At 42.8% G+C, this 22,778-nt stretch overlaps 1 protein-coding gene across 1 annotated transcript in view; it reads right to left on the bottom strand.

Moving 5' to 3' along the window:
- LOC138648241 (tenascin-R-like) overlaps positions 1–22,778 on the bottom strand; it is a 467,927-nt gene that overhangs the window by 26,378 nt on the left and 418,771 nt on the right. The window contains exons 16-18 of the mRNA XM_069737805.1: positions 10,930–11,060; positions 7,894–8,026; positions 742–893 (exon numbers count right to left, since the gene is read on the bottom strand). Of these exons, the coding sequence (XP_069593906.1) occupies positions 742–893; positions 7,894–8,026; positions 10,930–11,060 (416 nt within the window). The remainder of the gene's footprint in view (positions 1–741; positions 894–7,893; positions 8,027–10,929; positions 11,061–22,778) is intronic.

The following is a 22,778-nucleotide window of genomic DNA, read 5'->3' as shown; positions in this document are numbered from 1 at the left end:
CAGGTGTAGATTCTAGTGGTTGGACTCGCACGCTAATCTATTAGCTATTACCGATCTGTTTAATAGATTGGAATTGCCCTTATCTTTAAAATTCAATAAAAAAAATTAAAACGTTATAGTCCCTTAAATAGTCATTACAAAATGACCTAATTGTTTAAATCAGGTTTTGTGTTACATGTACTGTCTAAAATTTTTTAGATGCTTCAATATAAAAGATGGGCTCAGTCTATTGATCCTAATGTACATGTGAATTTCCTAAAGAAACAGGAAGTTAGAGTCTAAAATAGCCCCCATGGCCGGTATGAAAATTACAAGATTACTCATTTTTTTTTTTTTATATAGCTAGCGATAGGTTAAAAAAAAATTGTCAAATTTAAAAAAAAATGTGTTTAACACAAAAAAACTTATTTAAATAATAGGTAATTTTAAGAAGACACATTCCCTTTAAATGCACTGCAATTAGTGGGGGGTTTGGGTTCTGAGACCCCAGTGATTACTGAAAAGACTCAGCTCAGAGCGTAGAAGCACCGAGCTCCTGAATGAACAGCACTGCATGGTCTCCTGGAGGAATTAGCCGTGCCAGGCATTGTATGGTTACCAATATCTGAGATGTGACTGTCTCCGAAAGAGATGAAGCCATTGAGAATTAGGTTATTAAAATTTTACGATAATAAAAAAAAAATGGAAAGATGAAAAGAAAAGGCGATTTAATGTTTTTTTTTTCGTTATCTTCAGACTTACAATCCATCCTCCGTCATCAGTGGTCATGTCACAGAACACAGGCACACTCTGACTTTGGTCACCATTAATGTAGATGGTATATACGCCACTCTGGGTATCTCCATTTAGCAGATGCTGTGCACAGTCTTGCGGGTAGGCGAACACTCTTCCTCCTGAGTAGATTTAAAGGAAAGGTTTACGTCTGCAATGACAGCTTCCAGGAGGAAGTGTTGTATAATTAGACATTTGTTGAATGTATATTGCTTAAAAAAAAAAAAAAAAAAAAAAAGTGTCTGGTCGTCACACAATCACCTTGTTGTCTTTAGAAAATAATCTGGCTGATAAAGAGTCTCACTTCATGACTGCTGTAAAACTATTTAAAGGGAACCTGTCACCCCCAAAATCGATGGTGAGGTAAGCTCACCGGCATCGGGGGCTTATCTACAGCATTCTGGAATGCTGTAGATAAGCCCCCCGATGTATCCTGAAAGATGAGAAAAAGACGTTAGATTATACTCACCCAGGGGCGTTCCCGCTGTTGGTCCGGGTCCGGCGCCTCCCATCTTCTTACGATGATGTCCAAAGTACTGCAGTGCGCAAGCGCTGCGCCCTTCTAACCTTTCCCGGCGCCTGCGCACTGCAGTACTTTGCTCTGCCCTCAACAGGGCAGACAAAGTACGCCTGTGCCGGAGCTGCAGCATGAAGACCAGAAGAGGACGTCATGGAATGAAGATGGGAGGCGCCGGACCGCACCAACAGCGGGAACGCCCTTGGGTGAGTATAATCTAACGTCTTTTTCTCATCTCTTAGGATACATTGGGGGCTTATCTACAGCATTCCAGAATGCTGTAGATAAGCCCCCGATGTCGGTGGGCTTACCTCACCCGCGATTTTGGGGGTGACAGGTTCATTTTAAAGAAATTATTCTTTCATTGAAATCAAAGTTGTTATACAGTAAAGTACTGGAAAGGGAAGAAAAATGTACCAAAAGTCGCTTATGAAAATTAGATGAAAAAAAAACAACTTTTTTTTTTAGTGTGTTAGATCCCTTTAAGGGGACCTGTCACTTACTATGAATTTGTAATTTTTTACCTGGTATAAATGCCGCTGTTTTCCTGAGTCTGACACTGTTTTTCTTTTGTACCTGCGCTTCTCCATTCCTAAGATATGGCCCTATTTTTCCTGTACATAAATCTAGACATTTTTATCCAACAGAGAATAGTCCTCAAGGAAATGGCCACTGAAGTGGTGATGACCACACCCACTTGGCTAAAAATACTCAATTTAGTTAAAGGGAAGAAGGAGCTAGATCTTAGGCATAGAATGGCACAGAAACAAAATAAAAAGATCTCCGGATTCAGGAGAACAGCGGCATTTACACCAGGTTAAAAAAAATTACATTTTCGTGGTCCTTTTTAACATTTAGATATCATATCTTGCTAAAGCTGCATGATGACATTTTCCATCAGTGTAAATACAGTCCTAGAAGAAACTTCACATATAGTTTATGGCCAGCAATGGTACAATAACATTCATTGTTACAAATCGCTTCATATTGATCAGCAGCGGATTGTAAATTGTATTCTGATTATGGGTGTTGGTTGTGGCCAAATACATGTCGATTTTGAAAATGTTTTGATAATAGTACATATTGATTTGTACCATAAAGAACATGAGTCTATAACAGGTCTTACTTTTTCATGTAAATTGCAAACATCTTTAGAAGTGTTTTTTGAAGAGGTATTACATTGTGTACAGAGTTATGTACCACAGTTGAGCCCGAGCCTGCCATGCTGGCCTGCAGCACTAGACACAGGAACACACACGGACATTACCTCAATAACCTATCGTTCTGTTGATCGGTAGCAGGGTTGTAAATTCCCAAACAGTCCATCTCCATCTACACCTTCGGCCTGGGACAGCTCATAGAATCCCACGGTTTGAAGTATCATCTCTACGCCGATGACACGCAGATCTACCTATCTGGACCCGGCCTCACCTCCTTATTGACCAAAATCCCACAATGTCTGTCCGCTATTTCAGCTTTCTTTTCTGCTCGCTTTCTAAAACTGAACATGGACAAAACACAATTCATCATCTTTCCCCCATCTCACTCTACCACTCCACCAGACCGATCTATCAATGTCAATGGCTGCTAACTTTCTCCAGTCCCACACGCTCAGTGCCTCGGGGTGATCCTCGACTCTGCCATCTCCTTCAAGCCACATGTCCAAGCCCTTGCCTCCTCCTGCCGGCTCAAACTCAAAAATATTTCCTAGATCCGTGCATTCCTTGACGATGAAACCACAAAAATGCTAGTGGACGCCCTTATCTCCTGCCTCGACTACTGCAACCTCCTACTCTCTAGCCTCTCCTCTCGCACTCTGACACCTCTCCAATCCATCCTACACTCTGCTGCCCGACTAATCCACCTGTCTCCCCGTTCTTCTCCAGCCGCTCCTCTCTGCCAAGCCCTTCACTGGCTTCCCATCATCCAGAGGCTCCAGTTCAAAACCCTAACTATGACATACAAAGCCATCCACAATCTGTCTCCTCCATACATCTGTGACATGGTCTCCCGCTACTTACCTACACGCAACCTCTGATCTTCACAAGATCTCCTTCCCTACTCCCCTCTTATCTCTTCCTCCCACAACCACATGCAAGACTTCTCCCGTGCTTCCCCCATACTCTGGAACTCTCTACCCCAACACATTAGACTCTCGCCTACCACGGAAACCTTCAAAAAGAATATGAAGACCAACTCTTCCGACAAGCCTACAACCTGCAGTGATCCTCAACCTACTGAACCACCGCACAACCAGCTCTACCTTCTCCTAGTGTATCCTCACCCATCCCCTGTAAACTGTTATAATAGATGAATGTGGATAAAATCCACGCTGCTGCGATAAATGATGGATCCAGATATAGTTATAAGATGTTCGGGTGGTTTATTCAACGCGTTTCGAAGCTCATGGCTTCTTCTTCAGGAAGTTTCCACAGAAAGATATGACACTATTGCCTCGCTTATATACATTCAGAATTCAAATAACGGCGCCAAGCAATCTTCCGACATGTGACAAACAGTGTCAGAGTTCAAGAAAGCCGTATTACATAAAATTAAGTTATTTTCAACATGTACATAAATCGTTGGTATCATGATTACAATTGATGAACAATATTCATCACAGCATTATCGCAGCAGCGCGGATTTTATCCACATTCATCAATTATAACGGTTCTGAGAGGTTCGCCGACCTGTGGATCTGCAGCAGCTGACAAACTACACTCCTTTACTGTGTACCACCAGGTGAGCAGTTCTCTCATAACTGATTGGAAACAATCCTGGGGATAAGACCCTACTTGCGCTTTTTTGTCTCCTACCTTTCTATACTATCCCCTGTAGACTGTGAGCCCTCGCAGGCAGGGTCCTCTCTCCTCCTGTACTTGTGTGTGCCTTGTTTTGCTCATGTCCACTGTACTTGTCTATATTTGCCCCTTTCATGTGTAAAGCGCTATGGAATAAATGGCGCTATAAAAATGTATAATAATAAATAATAATAAAAAATTAACCTATTTTTTCTAGTTTCTTTAAAAAAAACCCCAAATAACATGTCCGTAATTCCTACGAAACTGGAGGAGCTTATGTAGACGCTTATGATTGTAATTAGATGGCAGCATCAGGGGCTGCACAGTTGGAGCATGTGGCACAACGATACTGCTGCTGGTCTGAACTGTCAATCATTCAGGAGCGCACTGCCTCCCTGCTTACTGCTTGGTGCACTCATGAAAAAAGAGATTAGATAGCCCACATTCTTTATATACCATAAGTCTATCTTGTTCTAATTGTCCAATTTTAGCTTTTTGCTTTGCTCTCCAAATCTTAAAAAGCATCAAATAACCATCATCTTACGGGATTTCTCTACTTCTAATGATGCACAATGCCCAGCGTCGTACTGGCTTAGTAAAGGCCCACCAGTAACATTGACTCTTGGGGCTCATTGATCACCTACATTCAAAAATAAATAACCTGACCCTAGCTCTTAAATTTATTTTTGCTTTTATATAATATTCATTTAGGTAGCTTGTTTAATGAATGATTAGTTACCTTTTTCCTGCAAATTGTGAATCAAGTGTATTAGCACTACTTATTAGCAGTCCTGCACAGGGCGGCCTACCAGTGGATTCTCCTGTTCTGCTGTGGGCCAGTCCGAGCCAGCCCATGCTCTAGGCTTTACTTCTCTCTTTGATGTTGCCAGCTTGATTGATAAGGTCAATGTGCTGGAGGCAAAGTTCTTCTTTTGTGCAAGCCCCAGAAATATAAACCTCATATCTGGCGCATGTGCAGAAGAAGCAGTTTTTCTCTGCAGCATCAAGTCTATCAATCAGCATCAAGCGGTTTATACCTTGTGGGAATAAAAGGACTAGAAATAGGAAAAACCCAATGTGGCTAAACAAAGAAGTAAGACAGGCAATTAACAGTAAAAAGAAAGCATTTGCACTACTAAAGCAGGATGGCACCGCTGAAGCTCTAAAAAACTATAGGGAGAAAAATACTTTATCTAAAAAACTAATTAAAGCTGCCAAAAAGGAAACAGAGAAGCACATTGCTAAGGAGAGTAAAACTAATCCCAAACTGTTCTTCAACTATATCAATAGTAAAAGAATAAAAACTGAAAATGTAGGCCCCTTAAAAAATAGTGAGGAAAGAATGGTTGTAGATGACGAGGAAAAAGCTAACATATTAAACACCTTCTTCTCCACGGTATTCACGGTGGAAAATGAAATGCTAGGTGAAATCCCAAGAAACAATGAAAACCCTATATTAAGGGTCACCAATCTAACCCAAGAAGAGGTGCGAAACCGGCTAAATAAGATTAAAATAGATAAATCTCCGGGTCCGGATGGCATACACCCACGAGTACTAAGAGAACTAAGTAATGTAATAGATAAACCATTATTTCTTATTTTTAGGGACTCTATAGCGACAGGGTCTGTTCCGCAGGACTGGCGCATAGCAAATGTGGTGCCAATATTCAAAAAGGGCTCCAAAAGTGAACCTGGAAATTATAGGCCAGTAAGTCTAACCTCTATTGTTGGTAAAATATTTGAAGGGTTTCTGAGGGATGTTATTCTGGATTATCTCAATGAGAATAACTGTTTAACTCCATATCAGCATGGGTTTATGAGAAATCGCTCCTGTCAAACCAATCTAATCAGTTTTTATGAAGAGGTAAGCTATAGGCTGGACCACGGTGAGTCATTGGACGTGGTATATCTCGATTTTTCCAAAGCGTTTGATACCGTGCCGCACAAGAGGTTGGTACACAAAATGAGAATGCTTGGTCTGGGGGAAAATGTGTGTAAATGGGTTAGTAACTGGCTAAGTGATAGAAAGCAGAGGGTGGTTATAAATGGTATAGTCTCTAACTGGGTCGCTGTGACCAGTGGGGTACCGCAGGGGTCAGTATTGGGACCTGTTCTCTTCAACATATTCATTAATGATCTGGTAGAAGGTTTACACAGTAAAATATCGATATTTGCAGATGATACAAAACTATGTAAAGCAGTTAATACAAGAGAAGATAGTATTCTGCTACAGATGGATCTGGATAAGTTGGAAACTTGGGCTGAAAGGTGGCAGATGAGGTTTAACAATGATAAATGTAAGGTTATACACATGGGAAGAAGGAATCAATATCACCATTACACACTGAATGGGAAACCACTGGGTAAATCTGACAGGGAGAAGGACTTGGGGATCCTAGTTAATGATAAACTTACCTGGAACAGCCAGTGCCAGGCAGCAGCTGCCAAGGCAAACAGGATCATGGGGTGCATTAAAAGAGGTCTGGATACACATGATGAGAGCATTATACTGCCTCTGTACAAATCCCTAGTTAGACCGCACATGGAGTACTGTGTCCAGTTTTGGGCACCGGTGCTCAGGAAGGATATAATGGAACTAGAGAGAGTACAAAGGAGGGCAACAAAATTAATAAAGGGGATGGGAGAACTACAGTACCCAGATAGATTAGCGAAATTAGGATTATTTAGTCTAGAAAAAAGACGACTGAGGGGCGATCTAATAACCATGTATAAGTATATAAGGGGACAATAAGTATATAAGGGGACAATACAAATATCTCGCTGAGGATCTGTTTATACCAAGGAAGGTGACGGGCACAAGGGGGCATTCTTTGCGTCTGGAGGAGAGAAGGTTTTTCCACCAACATAGAAGAGGATTCTTTACTGTTAGGGCAGTGAGAATCTGGAATTGCTTGCCCGAGGAGGTGGTGATGGCGAACTCAGTCGAGGGGTTCAAGAGAGGCCTGGATGTCTTCCTGGAGCAGAACAATATTGTATCATACAATTATTAGGTTCTGTAGAAGGACGTAGATCTGGGGATTTATTATGATGGAATATAGGCTGAACTGGATGGACAAATGTCTTTTTTCGGCCTTACTAACTATGTTACTATGTTACTAATCAAGCTGATGTCACTACTGATGTCCCAATCACCAAGAAAACAGGAGCAAGAAAAATAGAACAGTTGCTGGGACGTTGTTCTACAAGTGCTTTTGCATTTCTTCTGCCTCCAAAAAGTCAGTGGTATTGGTGGGAGAAGTCGGTAAGAGACGGACCTTCCAGAAAGTAAACTAAGGGGTGCAAAAGTAAGGTAGAAGGACATATGAAAACAAAGACAAAAGTACTTGAGATATTTTTAGAGATTACTGGCAGTATGGATAGTCATTCAAAATTACTCAGAAAAACCCTTAACAAGATTCTAGGGAATTATTATTAAATGATGATGAGTCAACCTAAACACAATAAACCTGCTCTTCCAAGAAGGAACCAGATAAAACCACCATTTGTGAGACCCATCACTTCTGAATTAGGAAAGTCCACGAGTCAATAACAATGATCATTTTAAGAGTCATAAAAATAACATTAAGCTGAAGATTTAACTCATTTACCAGACAACAGTCACACTTCAGGAGATTAGGAGATTTACCAATATGTTTGAAAATGACTGACGATCTCATAGACGTCTTGTGCTTAAGAAGAAGAGCTGTCCGTAGGGAGCGTCCGTAAGAGCAAACTTGACAGCAACATTATACAAGTGTACGTTAGACAGATGATTTATCTTTTGTGCCACTGAGAAAAACTGACCTGTTGTGAACATTGTGTGAACGATAGCACTTCGTTCTCCATCCTGAACTGACAGGATAGTGACATTGTATTCTGTGCTCTCCAAAAGACCCTCCAGACGGATCCATGTGTCTTCTGCATCCACAATCAGTTCCTAACACAATGACAGATAAGAACTATTATACATTGTCTAGATTTCATTTTTTACCAAAAATCTGTACTAATTTACTTCTTAAAGGGTTATTACCAGCTTTAGAAATTATCACCTATCTATGACTTACCGACCTCCACTGATCCCAAGAAACAGGGCTCTGAGCCATATGAATGGAACGGTTGTTGGACATAAACACCAACACCCCACTCATTTTCTGTGGACCTGTCGGAATTACAGTAGTTGAGCACAACCCTTGGCTTGGCTTTCTCCAGCAATTCCATAAAGAACGAATGGAGCAGTGGTGACCCATTCTTGGTATCAATGGGGACCACACAGAGGTAGGACCCCCACGAATCAGCAAGCTACTCTGCAGAGCCACTTTTTCAGGATCAGTGGGGACCACAGAGGTAGGAGCCCCACTAATCAGCAAGCTACTCTGCAGAGCCCACAGTCTCTGGATCAGTGGGGACCACAGAGGTAGGAGCCCCACTAATCAGCAAGCTACTCTGCAGAGCCCACAGTCTCTGGATCAGTGGGGACCACAGAGGTAGGAGCCCCACTAATCAGCAAGCTACTCTGCAGAGCCACTTTTTCAGGATCAGTGGGGACCACAGAGGTAGGAGCCCCTCTAATCAGCAAGCTACTCTGCAGAGCCCACAGTCTCTGGATCAGTGGGGACCACAGAGGTAGGAGCCCCACTAATCAGCAAGCTACTCTGCAGAGCCACTTTTTCAGGATCAGTGGGGACCACAGAGGTAGGAGCCCCACTAATCAGCAAGCTACTCTGCAGAGCCACTTTTTCAGGATCAGTGGGGACCACAGAGGTAGGAGCCCCTCTAATCAGCAAGCTACTCTGCAGAGCCCACAGTCTCTGGATCAGTGGGGACCACAGAGGTAGGAGCCCCACTAATCAGCAAGCTACTCTGCAGAGCCACTTTTTCAGGATCAGTGGGGACCACAGAGGTAGGAGCCCCACTAATCAGCAAGCTACTCTGCAGAGCCACTTTTTCAGGATCAGTGGGGACCACAGAGGTAGGAGCCCCTCTAATCAGCAAGCTACTCTGCAGAGCCACAGTCTCTGGATCAGTGGGGACCACATAGGTAGGAGCCCCACTAATCAGCAAGCTACTCTGCAGAGCCACAGTCTCTGGATCAGTGGGGACCACAGAGGTAGGAGCCACACTAATCAGCAAGCTACTCTGCAGAGCCACAGTCTCTGGATCAGTGGGGACCACAGAGGTAGGAGCCCCACTAATCAGCAAGCTACTCTGCAGAGCCACTTTTTCAGGATCAGTGGGGACCACAGAGGTAGGAGCCCCTCTAATCAGCAAGCTACTCTGCAGAGCCACAGTCTCTGGATCAGTGGGGACCACAGAGGTAGGAGCCCCACTAATCAGCAAGCTACTCTGCAGAGCCACAGTCTCTGGATCAGTGGGGACCACAGAGGTAGGAGCCACACTAATCAGCAAGCTACTCTGCAGAGCCACAGTCTCTGGATCAGTGGGGACCACAGAGGTAGGAGCCCCACTAATCAGCAAGCTACTCTGCAGAGCCACAGTCTCAGGATCAGTGGGGACCACAGAGGTAGGACCGCCTCCAATCAGCAAGCTACTCTGCAGAGCCACAGTCTCAGGATCAGTGGGGACCACAGAGGTAGGAGCCCCACTAATCAGCAAGCTACTCTGCAGAGCCACAGTCTCTGGATCAGTGGGGACCACAGAGGTAGGAGCCCCACTAATCAGCAAGCTACTCTGCAGAGCCACAGTCTCAGGATCAGTGGGGACCACAGAGGTAGGAGCCCCTCTAATCAGCAAGCTACTCTGCAGAGCCAGTCTCAGGATCAGTGGGGACCACAGAGGTAGGAGCCCCACTAATCAGCAAGCTACTCTGCAGAGCCACAGTCTCAGGATCAGTGGGGACCACAGAGGTAGGAGCCCCACTAATCAGCAAGCTACTCTGCAGAGCCACAGTCTCTGGATCAGTGGGGACCACAGAGGTAGGAGCCCCACTAATCAGCAAGCTACTCTGCAGAGCCACAGTCTCAGGATCAGTGGGGACCACAGAGGTAGGACCGCCTCCAATCAGCAAGCTACTCTGCAGAGCCACATTCTCAGAATCAGTGGGGCTACTAGCCATAAGACCCCTACCAATCAGCTAGCTATTCGCAATCCCATGGATAAGTCATAACTTCTAAACTTCTAAAAATGGGAGCAACCCTTTAATGTACCTTCTAATCAATCAGAACTTAGGTTTTCTCATATATTGTACCAAATGTCCTGCCTTAGATACAAATTTAAATTCTACAATTCTGGCTAGGAAGTATTAAAGACATTTTTTTTTCATGCTGTTATACGTTAAAGTCAATAATAAAGCATTATGCACAGTAAAATTGATAAATGCATGATCACTCACAGTGTATCCCATGGGATTCCACAAATTCCAATGATGGACGTGCACGTCTCCATGTATAAGTAGGCATAGTGCACATGCACAATTATCACTCCATTTATTCTCTATGGGAGTAGTCATCCATTACCACTCACACATGCGCACTATTGGTCTATTCACATACGATCACAAAACCCCCTATAATCATATATTTATCATGTAGGCTTGTGAACTACACATGTCACAAAGCCAAACATTGATCAAAGTAGTGCAAGTGACCAGGGATCGGAAAGTACTACAACCCCGACGTGCAAGATGCAAAAAAAAAATCCAACTGGTCCTGGCTTTTTTCGACTTGCTTGTTGTGGTGGTGATGATACCTTGTAGATCACAAGGCGACTCCATTCATCTGCATTACATGGTAATGTAGGGCAATCTTATCTGTAATATCACACAAAATGCCGTTTAATGGCGAGATGAAAGCAGAAAGATCCATTGACCGTTTGGACACTTACCTTCCTGGACCCATTTGTAGATTTGTAAGTCAGAATGTAATTTTCAATGGGAGAAACTGGTGGCTGCCATGACACTAGAGCGCTTGTTCTGGAAATCTCGGTGGCTGTAAAGTTTGCAGGAGGATCCAAAACTGAAGTGAGAGAAAAAGATAACTCTTATTATGTCAATCACTTTGTGGAGTGTAATCTAACGAGTTCCTTACATGTCAGTGTAAAAGAAGATGAAGAAAAAAGGAATATGTACTAGAAAAATAGAGTCTATAACAAACTTTATTAAATGCACAAAAGATTATTTTATGTGCAATACACAGAGTACCAAAAGTTATCCCTGGGCTCAGACCGCACAACAGCTTCTTATAGGAGTGTGTCCTAACTAAAAATAAAATTTTTGTTTTTTAATCATAATACAGACAAATAAAAGTTTTCTTTCCAGGTGTTGTACCTTTTCCATCTACTGTACCTCATGAATTAGGAGAAAGAAAAATAAAATTCTGGTGGCAAAAGGGTTACCCGTACGTTAGGAGGGCAAACAGTGTAACCAGCCAGGAAAAACTGCATTACAGCTTAGCAATCCATAATGTGAGATAATGAATGTCTGTTAGAAATAAAGTACAAATATTGAAGAACAAATAGCACAAAAAAGAGGCTATTGTTAATAAACAAAAACTGTTAAATAAAATCGTGAAAAATATTACTTTTGCAGTAAGGCTATATGAAGGAGTCACCAAGCGTTTCACTCACTTGGGTTTCATCAGGGGTAATGTGACTCCTAATCATGTCCATGTTGTATACCTATGATACACTTGATGCATATTTACATTGGTTGGAGGTAAAATCTGGTAAGTAAAAAATAGACAAAGCAATAAAAGAAGATTGTTTATTGATTACTATGGGTGGCAGAGCATGAATAGGAACTTTCAGTGAAACTTAATTAGAGCTTTCTTTTTGATAAATAAAAGTAACAGAGGAATGGCATACTATATAGGCGTGAAAATTGATGGTCAAGCAGGACTGGAGACAGGTCCTCTTCAAGTATATTGCAGTGCTATATCGTTATACGTCATTGGTTTTTTGTATCATTTACTAGATGGGTAAATGGAAATGCTCAGCGCCTTCCTCTGAACGGCAAAAAAATTAAAACTAAAATAGAAAAATCACATAGAAAAATCCCTGTTAGGTGGGATCTACTGTTTGGGAACCACCATCATCAGCCAGAGGGAAGAGCAAAGAGCAATTGCCAGCAATATCCCCTCCAACATGCACGCAGTGGTGTACCACCAAAGGTGACAGGTTATGCAATTAAATGAATGCCATGAATGGCTCTGCCATTGCTCGGTATCTGTCCACCGCTCCTGACGTCCACTGTCTATGCATTCCATAAGTCGGGACGATTTGTATCATGCTGAGCCTGCTCCATGGCTGTTCTAAGCAGCGGCACCCTTCCGTAGCTGCTGTGATTGCACCTAGGTCTATTTGCAGAATTTAATCCCCTTATATGAAATCTTGAATAGCAAACACTGGACCTAAGTAGTTAAATGGCAGATGGGAAAGGGGGCATCCATGGTGAATTCATAGGAACCCAATGTATTATTTAGTGGCACATTTAAGACCTTTGTTATGGGCCCACTCTAATGGATGATGCCTGCCCTTCTCCCTGTAAGGACCCCCGTAGTAGTTTTTTTTTTTAGCATGTGCTTCATAGTGCATAAAATTATTGCCAGGACCTGCAGATAAAAACAAAATATTTGTGACCATAGACTGCTAGACTAATTTGTTAGGCACGTAATATAAAAATTATTTTTGCTCTTTTTCAGAATAGTTAATCCAGCAATACCATGCAGATCCCAAAGAGTAGATTTGCTTTCTGTCTAAAACAGACAGAAAAACGTTGTCTGGGCCATTCAGACCATCCAATCTTATCCGCAGTCATTTGACGCCATTAGTCTCAATGCCACTCTACCCTGGAATAACACAATCGCAGCGCGGCCCTGATGTATTTATGCAGAACATATGTCATTTTGCTGTCAATCATGGCAAAACAAGGTAGTTTAAGTGTCGCTTATCATCAGTCCATCTCTATATATATTCTCAATTTCTCATCTGTTAGGTGTCAGAAACCTGGCAGGAGTCAGCAGAGAGCATTAAATATATTCTTCTGCATTTACAATATTTTTTCCTCTGGCCGGAGCTCAGCAAACTTTTTCTATTTCTAGGGGATTCATCCTGATTAATGTCCATCCTTATTTTCCACCTGACATTACTTGAAAAATTGCCCTCATCCCGTTGAATAAAGTCCTCGATAATTGCCCAATTTATCGCTTTCTTTTTGCCCCATTGAAAAGGAATGATGAGATAGGAGCCTATTTCTTAACTGCTTTATTGCCGGCGCAATGAAAAGCAATGTGCTACGGTACATTGGATGGATTAGCATAGCATTAATAGTGTGCATCTCAGCAGTGGCTCGCAGATTTCTCGGAGGTGTCTTTCCCACATTTAGGAGATAGATTCGGTGCAGTAGAAATTCCTTGGTCCATTACTGGGTATTATGAATTCTGACAGGTCTACAATTCCCCAGGTTACTGAAATCTGAAATCCCTGCATTATTCAGGAGTGAAGCTGAACTCTTCCTTCTGCTCGCCGGATCTGACTATTGAGGATTTCTGTTCTTTCACCACTTTGACTTTTTCCAGCCTCGAATATTGAACCCCTGTTGTAAAATTGTGAGCAGATCAGACTGATACAAAGAAAGTGCAGTACTTAGCTGATGTTATCTACGATCCACAAAGACACAGCATGTTTTCCAATAACTTCTTAAAGAGCAATTAGCGGAAGACTGGGTCCAGACGGCCGTATTGAAAATTGGGTTGGTTAAAATTATACCGTAACTACATATTGCGAATGTAACTGGTTCTGTGTGCAACTCCATATGATTATTTGCTGGAGCTGCCTTTCGTTGGATGCATCATACTGGTGGACCAAAGTAGTGCCTGCTGCATTTTTTTCTGCAAGGGTAATCAGCCATGTGCACTTACACACTGATTATAACGGGTCCATGTGCGTTCCATGTGCAACTCCGAAGCCTCGTCCGTATTGCAGATGGGTGCAGGTGCTGCCTTTCAGTGGATGCCTCATTCTGGTGGACCAAAGTAGTGCCTGCTGCATTTTTTCCCCACTGGTAATCGTCCATATGCACAGACACACTGGCTATACTGGGTCCATTGTGCACGCTGGGTGCATTCCCTGGTACACACTAACAAACATGGACCAATTATACAGTTCTTTAATATGGGCTGAGAAATTGTCATTAATCAGTATCTATCAGTGATGTAGGAAGTCGATCGGCCCTCCTGCCATACACTCTCCATCATAGTCAACAGCATAGCCACTGTCAAGAGAATGTGCCGTAAGCCAACCATAATGTTTTGACATTCGTCGTTTGATTGGTGGATAATGATTGGGATTGAGTATTATTTTGGCGCAATCTTTACCTTTAACAAACATTGTTTTTAAAGGGGTTGTCCAAGAGCTAAAGTGGCACCTCAGGAGTTCGGGTACCACAGTAGTGCTGTCTTCCTCTCGGGGAGGGTAGTGCTATGCCTGAAGACAAGGGAGATTCCCTTTGGTAGGTTACCACACACACACAACACCTTCCAAATCCAGGCCAGGAGAGGGGAGCTCAAAACCCTGTTTTAGGGCAGCTTCCCTGGATAAAGATCCTCTTTGGAAGAGGAGGAGATAGTTCAGTCAGTACAGACAGTCTGTGTGCGAGGACAGACAGGGATGGAGCACAGTGGAGATACAGAACTCCAGGAGGGGACTAGGAAGGCCTCCAGGGAGTCAGAGCGCAGTAGCCGGGTACCGGGAACCCAAGGCTTTTGTGGACTATAATACAGAGCAGAACCGAAGGGCATTGAATTATATGGACTTTGCCCATATTTACCTGTGGTACAGCAGCACCTTGGAGCCTGGAGTCACCGTGAAAGGACCCCAGTAGGCACGGCTCAAGCTGCCTGCCATACAGGTACCTGTCCCTGGACAAAAGAATGAATAAGGACTTTGCTTAGGACACTTAGTGGCAGCAGGGACCTCAGAGATGGTAATTGCATAGTGGACGGCTGCTACCTGGCCTGCCAAGGGGATTCCACTTGCTCTGGACTACCCGGACTTCTAGTTCACCTGTTGCTGGTGCCCTGGACTGTGGCCTGTCACCCACAAGAAATCCAGGTAAAGACTTACAACCTGTCTCCTTCATTTATTCACCGGCCTTACCATCTACACCACACACCATAGGACCCCTGGGGACCCCGCTTCACCTGTGCGAAGTGTAACATCTGGGCTGCCGCAACATCCTCCAGGGGACCCCTCTAATGCAGCGTCGGTCCAACTACTGACCAAGCTTCACAGGTGGCGTCACAACAAACTTTGAACATTTAACCCCCTTTAACGTTGATGCCCAGGGCCACGGACCGGTTCGCAGCCACAGTGACATCCCCCTTTGCGACCGGACCCGGTACTGAGTATCCCACTGCCCCGTGGGCGCGTCATTAAAAAGACAGAGAAAGTGCCTGTGTTGGCATTATAAAAATAAGCTCACCCATCAGACTCATATTTCAATTTTGACTTTGCCTCCATTCAGCCCAGTGTTCACATGACCGGTAGAGACCTATGTATGTCCAAGGTACATTGCGCACAAAGTAAAGCTCACTCCCCAGCCTAGGAGGTGAATGGAGCACGAGGGAGTCAGGCATTAAGAAGAAATATAACCACTTTAAAATCTTTACATGGCTTTATTATACCATCCACAAATATGCCCAAATGAAGACAGAAAAGTACAGTCACTGACGCGTTTCGATTTGTGTTGTGCTTCCATGATTACAGACTACAATCAAACTCTGTGTAGTCAGATCCTGCAGTACTAAATTATTGTCTCAGTCATCTGGTCATACTGTCTGTAGGCTATCAAGAAGAGGGGAATGGAGAAGTGGATTAACACCAGATTGCATGATCCAAGTTTGTAAAGAATGTGTTTGCCCAGTGTTCTGGCAAAATGTATACAGTGAACCATGGTGGTCCTCTCCATATCCTCAGCATGCACAGTAATGCTAGCACTGCAGGACCGGGTTGCTTCGGGTCCACCAGTAGACCCAACTATATGCGCCAACAATACTAGTTGTTAAAGTGATACAGCGGCATATAGACAGGACATCCCATATTTGTGTGAGAGAAAGAGCCCAAACACTTGGACCCTTACTTATTAGGAGAACCGGGGATATGGTTTGCAGAGATGGACTGTGGTCCTCCTGAATATCAAGTGGATATTCCAGCCAGAAGTGTTCATCAACAATCCTCAACATTTGCCAGAACTAGGTATCCTGCTCATACTTTTCCATCAGATCTTTTTTTTGTAATGGTCCATCATGATGCATGCAAACTTCTGCTAGCCATGTTCTTGGGACTGGAGGGAACAAAATACCATCTTTTTCCAATTGACAAGTGGATAGGTGATAAAGGCTTCTTGCTATGAAACCATTGGAATAATCCTTTAAGAAGGTTCTATGTCCTAGGAAAATCTACAACTCCTGGTAGGTCCTGAAAATCTGCAGCTGTCTGACCATGTGGGCGATGTGGCTCCCCAATGGATGAAGTGAAAGGGGACCTGGAAATCTAAAAAAAAAACTGAGTGAAAGGAGTTTCTTTTTAGCTCTACAGCTTTCCCTTATTTCCTATGCAGTCTGTTAATGCGCCTGTCAGTATTTATTCCACCGCCGTATTTAAAAAAAAATATTTTATATATAGAAGTCTGGTATTGCTGTAATTGTACTGACCTGTAGAATTATACTGCTAGGTACCATAGTTTTTTATGCACAATGGCTGTAGAAACAAAACCTCAAAACACAGTGGCGAAATTGCTGTTTTTTTTATCACCATTTCACCCCATTTGGAATTATGTTTATCGTTTTTCAGCACATTATATGGTAAAGTGAATGGTGTCAATTGCAACTAAATTGTTCTGTTAAAAATAAGCCCTCATATGGCTATGTAGATGTGAAAAATTACTAAGAAAAAAAAGGTTGGGTTCATGGAAGAAAGGGAGGAAAACTTAAAAGGGTTGTCCCAACTTGGGAGACAAATCTGCAGTCACTTTACATGACTGCAGACTTGTGAACTCTCACATTGTGCACAGTGCGTGCTGTGAGGTTTCTCCGGTCCTGGTACGTGATTTGCATACATGCGGTCACATGCCAACTAGATGTGTTTCCAGGCTCAATACAACTGAATTGTGCAAGGCCAGACACGTCTAGTCGGAATGTGGCTGGAAGTATGCAAATCGCATACTTTTGGTCACATGACCGCCCACTCCCGTCGCCGATGCCAGCAGAATCTTCACAGCGATCACAGTGCACGATATGAGGATCCACAAGTTTGCAGTCACACAGAATGACTACAAACTTGTCCCCCGAGACAGTACAACTTCCAATACTGTAATCAGCAACCGCACTAACGAAAAGTCATGAAATTGTAAATTTTATCGCATTATGACTTTACTCGGTGCATGCAAATGACAAATATGAAGCTCTGCTAAATTATGGAAATTATAATTGTATCTCACAAAGTATTAGAGCGTTTATACCAAATAATGACTGCATTTAGTGGCCATTTGTTCGATGATATCTTGACTACTTATCCCAGGCAAATCCAAATCCATTCGAAATGAAAAATTATTCCATTTATAGGAAACTGCCAAAAGTGATTTCTAATCCCACATATCACTTTATGCTGTCATTTGGCACCAGATTGCAATGCACTAAAGTGTTGCACGCCAGTTTTGCGGGCAGCAGGTGGCGCTCTTGAGCTTCCGCTCAGCCGCATGCTGACAGCTTTATAACAATGATGGACTCCCGCAGTCCCTCATTGCCTTTGAGGCAAGCATATCTCAACAGCTTGTAAAAGCCCAGGGTTCACAGATTGTCACAGACCATCTGCAAATCACAAAAGACACTCCTGGGGCACCGTATAAAAGGGGAACTCTCCGCTACAAATGAGGCCTATTTTTAACCCCGATCTTTACAATCTTGCAAAACCCGGATTTTTATATAAAAGGCATTTAATTAACACAGGCCAAAGCTGAAATAAAACAAACAAAGGCATCAGCGCCACGAAGGAAAGTGTGAACAGACGCAGACAATTGGCAGAGCTTCACAGCACAACTCCATTACACCAGCACAGCATTGTCATAGGGTGCAGCGAAAACGGGGCCAACATGATCCATAACTGCTTTCTTCATCCATAATTTAATCATCCATGGCAGGAAATTGATTAATTATGACCGATGGAAATATTTTCCATTGGGTCCTCCAGGAAGTAATTGAAGAAAGCAAATATTTCTCATCTTTGATAACTATTAAAGGGAATCTGTGACCAGGTTTTGTCAACCTAAACTGAGAGCAGCATAATGTGGAGACAGAGACCCTGATTACAGTGATGTGTCACTTACTGAGCTGCGTGCTGTAGTTTTGATAAAATCCCTGTTTTATCTGTTGCAGATCTTTAAGTTCTCTGAATGCTGAGCTCTGTATAACCCCGCCCACGCCTCTGATTGGCTGCTTCCTGCACAGTGTGCGCAGAGAGCTGCCAATCAGTGATGTGGGCTGGATTATGCAGAGCTCAGCACTCAAAGAACTGGCAGATTTGCAGCCAATAAAACAGGGGGTTTACTAATACTGAAGCTGGCAGCCCAATAAATGATACATTGCTGGAATCAGGGTCTTTGCCTCTACATCATGAAGCACTCAGATGGGGAAGCGAAAAACCTGGTGACATTTCCTTTAATAAATGTCTTCTAAAAGAAGTAAATTTTGTATTCAGCAATAACATCTTCAGATAAAAAAAAAACAAACTCCTAAAATATTTTAATTAGATACTTGTAATTTCTGGGCACCAACCTCCATTATGGCAGCCATCATGCCGCTATAGCAGAGCTAGCCATGGTGGCACCATAATGACATACTAGTCACAATGGGCCCATAAAAATGGCAACCAGTTCCTTCACACAGCTACTAAAGTTGTCCATACACCTTCAATACCGACAGCTGAAATGACACCTATCTAAAAGGCTATATACTTTTTTACTTTTCAGTGCCAGAAGTTTTTACTCCCCTGATGAAAAAAAGGATTGGTAAATTACATGTTTTTCAAAACTACAACTCATTGTGCAGACAAGTCGAACACAACAGAGAAAAAAGAAAAAACAAAAAATGTCATGGTCTTTAAAAAATTAAACCGAATGCTTTCTAAGTGGGTTCCTTTTTCTCATCCCCAAAATGAGGTAGAGTTTTGATTTGAGTTAAGATTAAGGCCTCATTCGTATGTCTGTTTTTTTTTGCTTAAAATAAATAAATGACTATTTTTGACCAGTTTGCTAGATCCAACTTGCATCCATTTTTGTGTGGCTTTTTTTTTACCATCCACTTTTTTTTCTTATGCAAAAAAAGCAATTCAAAACTTCTACATTAAATAGTAAAATATGGACAGAGTTAAGAGGACACATGGATGGCTCGGAGCAGAGATCGGCACTAAAGCTTCACCCACAAATTCTCACAATGTGAGATTTAATGAAGAATGCGCTGCCGATACAATTTTTAAACTGTTCAGCTGTCATCGCGCCCGCAAGATGCAAACAAGTGCAGGTGCAAACAAGTGCAAGCGCAAACAAAATATATATTTCATTTGCCTCTGTTTAGTATTTTCACTTTATGGAACGGTCGGAGGATAATCACATGCATACCTTGTCGTAATTACATAATATAATGCATCTCAGTAAAAGAGTTGCTTTACTGGACTGGAAATAGGCACCAGGATCTTACATAACATATTTCATACTTCTCCTCTGAGCAAAACTTTGCTACATTTAGGATAAAACTTCTAATAAACACTTTGTTCATTCACATTGGAGAAAAACTTCTCGTGTTGAGAGCTGAAGAATCTCATCAGTAAGTAGCTCCTTATGGCAACTCACCCGCCTCACACACAATCTCCATCCCTATGTACAGTCTGTTCTTCATAACACATAACAGAAGCATCAGTGTAGGAAAAGCAAAGCCATCGGCCTGCCAATATGGCAGATCCACAGATAATCGTCTCACCGACTCACAATAGAAATATTTATGGAGAAAAGTGTTAAATGTTTCCATATAGAGTAGCTGGGAAAGCGTGTCCAATAAAAGGGATGTTCTGGTTTCTGAAAAACCTCTGACTTCCAGCTGCAGTTTTTTTAAACTCCAAACAAACAGGTTTTTAATCACCCTCCCCAGGTCCGGGGCTGAGTCCTCGAAGTTGCTCCCCACGTCTGTTTTTGTCTGCAGTGCTGATGTCACATTGACAGTGCTGAAGCCTATAACGGTCCTCTGCGGCTCTGCCTGAGTAGACCGCACAAGCTGCTCAGAGTTGACATGATATCACACAATAATATCATAACAGACCCTGAAACTCGTTGCTGTGTCTGGGGAGGGTGAGTAAGGCTCAGCTTGTTTTTTAAAAACGAACCACAGCCATGTATTTTTCAAACACAGACAGGTTCTTTTGGGCTATGTTCACACGTCGCGTTTTTTTGCTGCGTTTTTCTTTTTCAGCTTTTTTAATGCAAATTTTTGGCTACATTTTCCAATACCGGCAAAATCAACGAGATTTTAGAAATCTCATGCATACAGCTTGTTTTTGTTTTTTTTTCCTGACTGTTTTGTTATAAGAGCTTGGTTTTTGCAAAATGCAGCATGTCACTTCTTTCAGCGTTTTTCACCCATTGTGGGCAGTGCAAAAACGCTGCAAAAATTAAGCAAAAAACTCAGGTATCAGGTTTTGCTGTGTTTTTGGTGCCAAAACCTGATGAAGTTGAATCAGATTTTTTTTATGCACTAAGTTATAGATAATGCCATACGTTGCCCATGAAAAGATTACCAGAATCACCAGCCACTGGACTCTTCTAGCCACAGTTTACTTGGCCGTTTTTTTGACTATCAGGAAATATAAACCAGGCAGTGAAGAACCATACCGGTCAGAAGAAGGGATGAAGGCAGTGGTCTACCTTGGCTGCCACCTGCTGAAGGGGATGGGTCACCCTATGGCCACTTACTTTCACCCCTGATGTTTTCTACCTACTTATGTGATGTAAAGTACAATTTTCTTTTTAGTTATTTATATACAATTATCTATTTTCTTTTATTTTTGCACTTTTGTGCCACATATAAATTTAGGACACGGACAGCAGAAAGGACGGATGCATTAATGAGGCCAGAATTACAGTACAAGCATAAAGACCTTATTTCTTGTCCTTTAGATGAAAAGGTCTGGTTGCCAAGAATTAGATTTTTTTCTACCTATTTTTTATGTGCTAAGATGAATCAGTACTTTACAGCATTATGATCTGCCATTGAAGAATTATTTTTGCGCAGCAAATTTGTAATTTGCAGAATTTTTAGGATTTAGAATAGTAACTCACTGTATTGCGTCAGAAGTTATGTCACTTGTTAGTAGTAAAAATGATAGCATGTATGATAAATATTAAGATTTGAGAGTCCTCAGTGGCTGATACCTTTTAACGGCTAACTGAAAAGATGGTTGCAAATTGCAAGCTTTCGAAACTACTCAGGTCTCTTCATCAGGCATAGAAAGGCATAGATGATGCCTGATTAATAGACCTCTCGAAAATTTGCAATTTGCAACCATCTTTACAATTAGCCAATAAAAGGTATAAACCACTGAGAACACTCACATCTAAATATTTTTCCATCTACTGGCTAACACGGTACAAAGATATATGTAACACCCCAGGTAACCGGTTCTTACAGTGATGCTGCCTTCCTTTCGAGGAGGGCAATATCATGATTGGAGGCAAGGAGGATTCCCTTTACCAGGTAACGCACCTACATGCAACACATTCTGAATCCAGTCCAGAAGGGGGAGCTCTGAACCCGGATTCAGGGGAGCTTCCCCAGCTTTAAGTATTCTGGTCTGGAGGAGGAGTTAGTCTGGAGCAGACAGAGGAAGTGAGCGGACGGAGAGCAGACAGTGGGGCCGTGCAGCCAGAACTGAGCTGCAGCTCCAGGAAAAGGAAGATAACCTGAACGGTTGGATTGTAGTGAGCATCAGAGGAAAGAAGCACAGGAGAAGGAAAAGGCTTAGAGGGGAACTGTGACAGGGACCCTCAGTAGAAGTGCAGGAACCAGGCACCGGGTGCCCGAGGTTGTGTTGTACTCCAGGTCACATGGCAGAACCGGAGGGCATAGGACTTTATGTAATTTGCCCGCACCCACACTTGAAGGTGCAGCAGTACACTAGAAGCCCAGGTCGTGATAGAGACCCTATAAAAAGGCTCACACTGCCCACCATATGTGTAAACTGTCCCAGGACAGGAGAGAGGACTTTGCCAGCAAGCTACAGGCAGCAAGGACCTCGCATACGAGTGTGAGTAGGAAGGCTTATGGACCTAACCTGGGAGAGGGATCTACCTTTGCCTCCAGGCCGGCCGGACCATATTATCACCTGCTCCTGGTACCCTGTACTGTGGCCTGCTACCATCAGTAAACCAGGTAAAGAAGTTACAACTCTGTGTCCTCCATTTATTTTCTGGCATACACTAACCTTCGCAGCACACCAGGAGCCCTGGGGACCCTGCTTCACCTGTGGAAAGCATCGCCATCTATGCTGCAGTAACATCACCTCAGAGGACCCCTTTAACCCCTTCAAGACCCAGCCTATTTTGACCTTAAAGACCTTGCCGTTTTTTGCAATTCTGACCAGTGTCCCTTTATGAGGTAATAACTCAGGAACGCTTCAACGGATCCTAGCGGTTC

This window comes from Ranitomeya imitator, chromosome 8, assembly GCF_032444005.1.
Source record: "Ranitomeya imitator isolate aRanImi1 chromosome 8, aRanImi1.pri, whole genome shotgun sequence".
Classification (NCBI taxonomy): Eukaryota; Metazoa; Chordata; class Amphibia; order Anura; family Dendrobatidae; genus Ranitomeya; species Ranitomeya imitator.
This window is presented reverse-complemented; position numbering and strand designations above follow the sequence as displayed.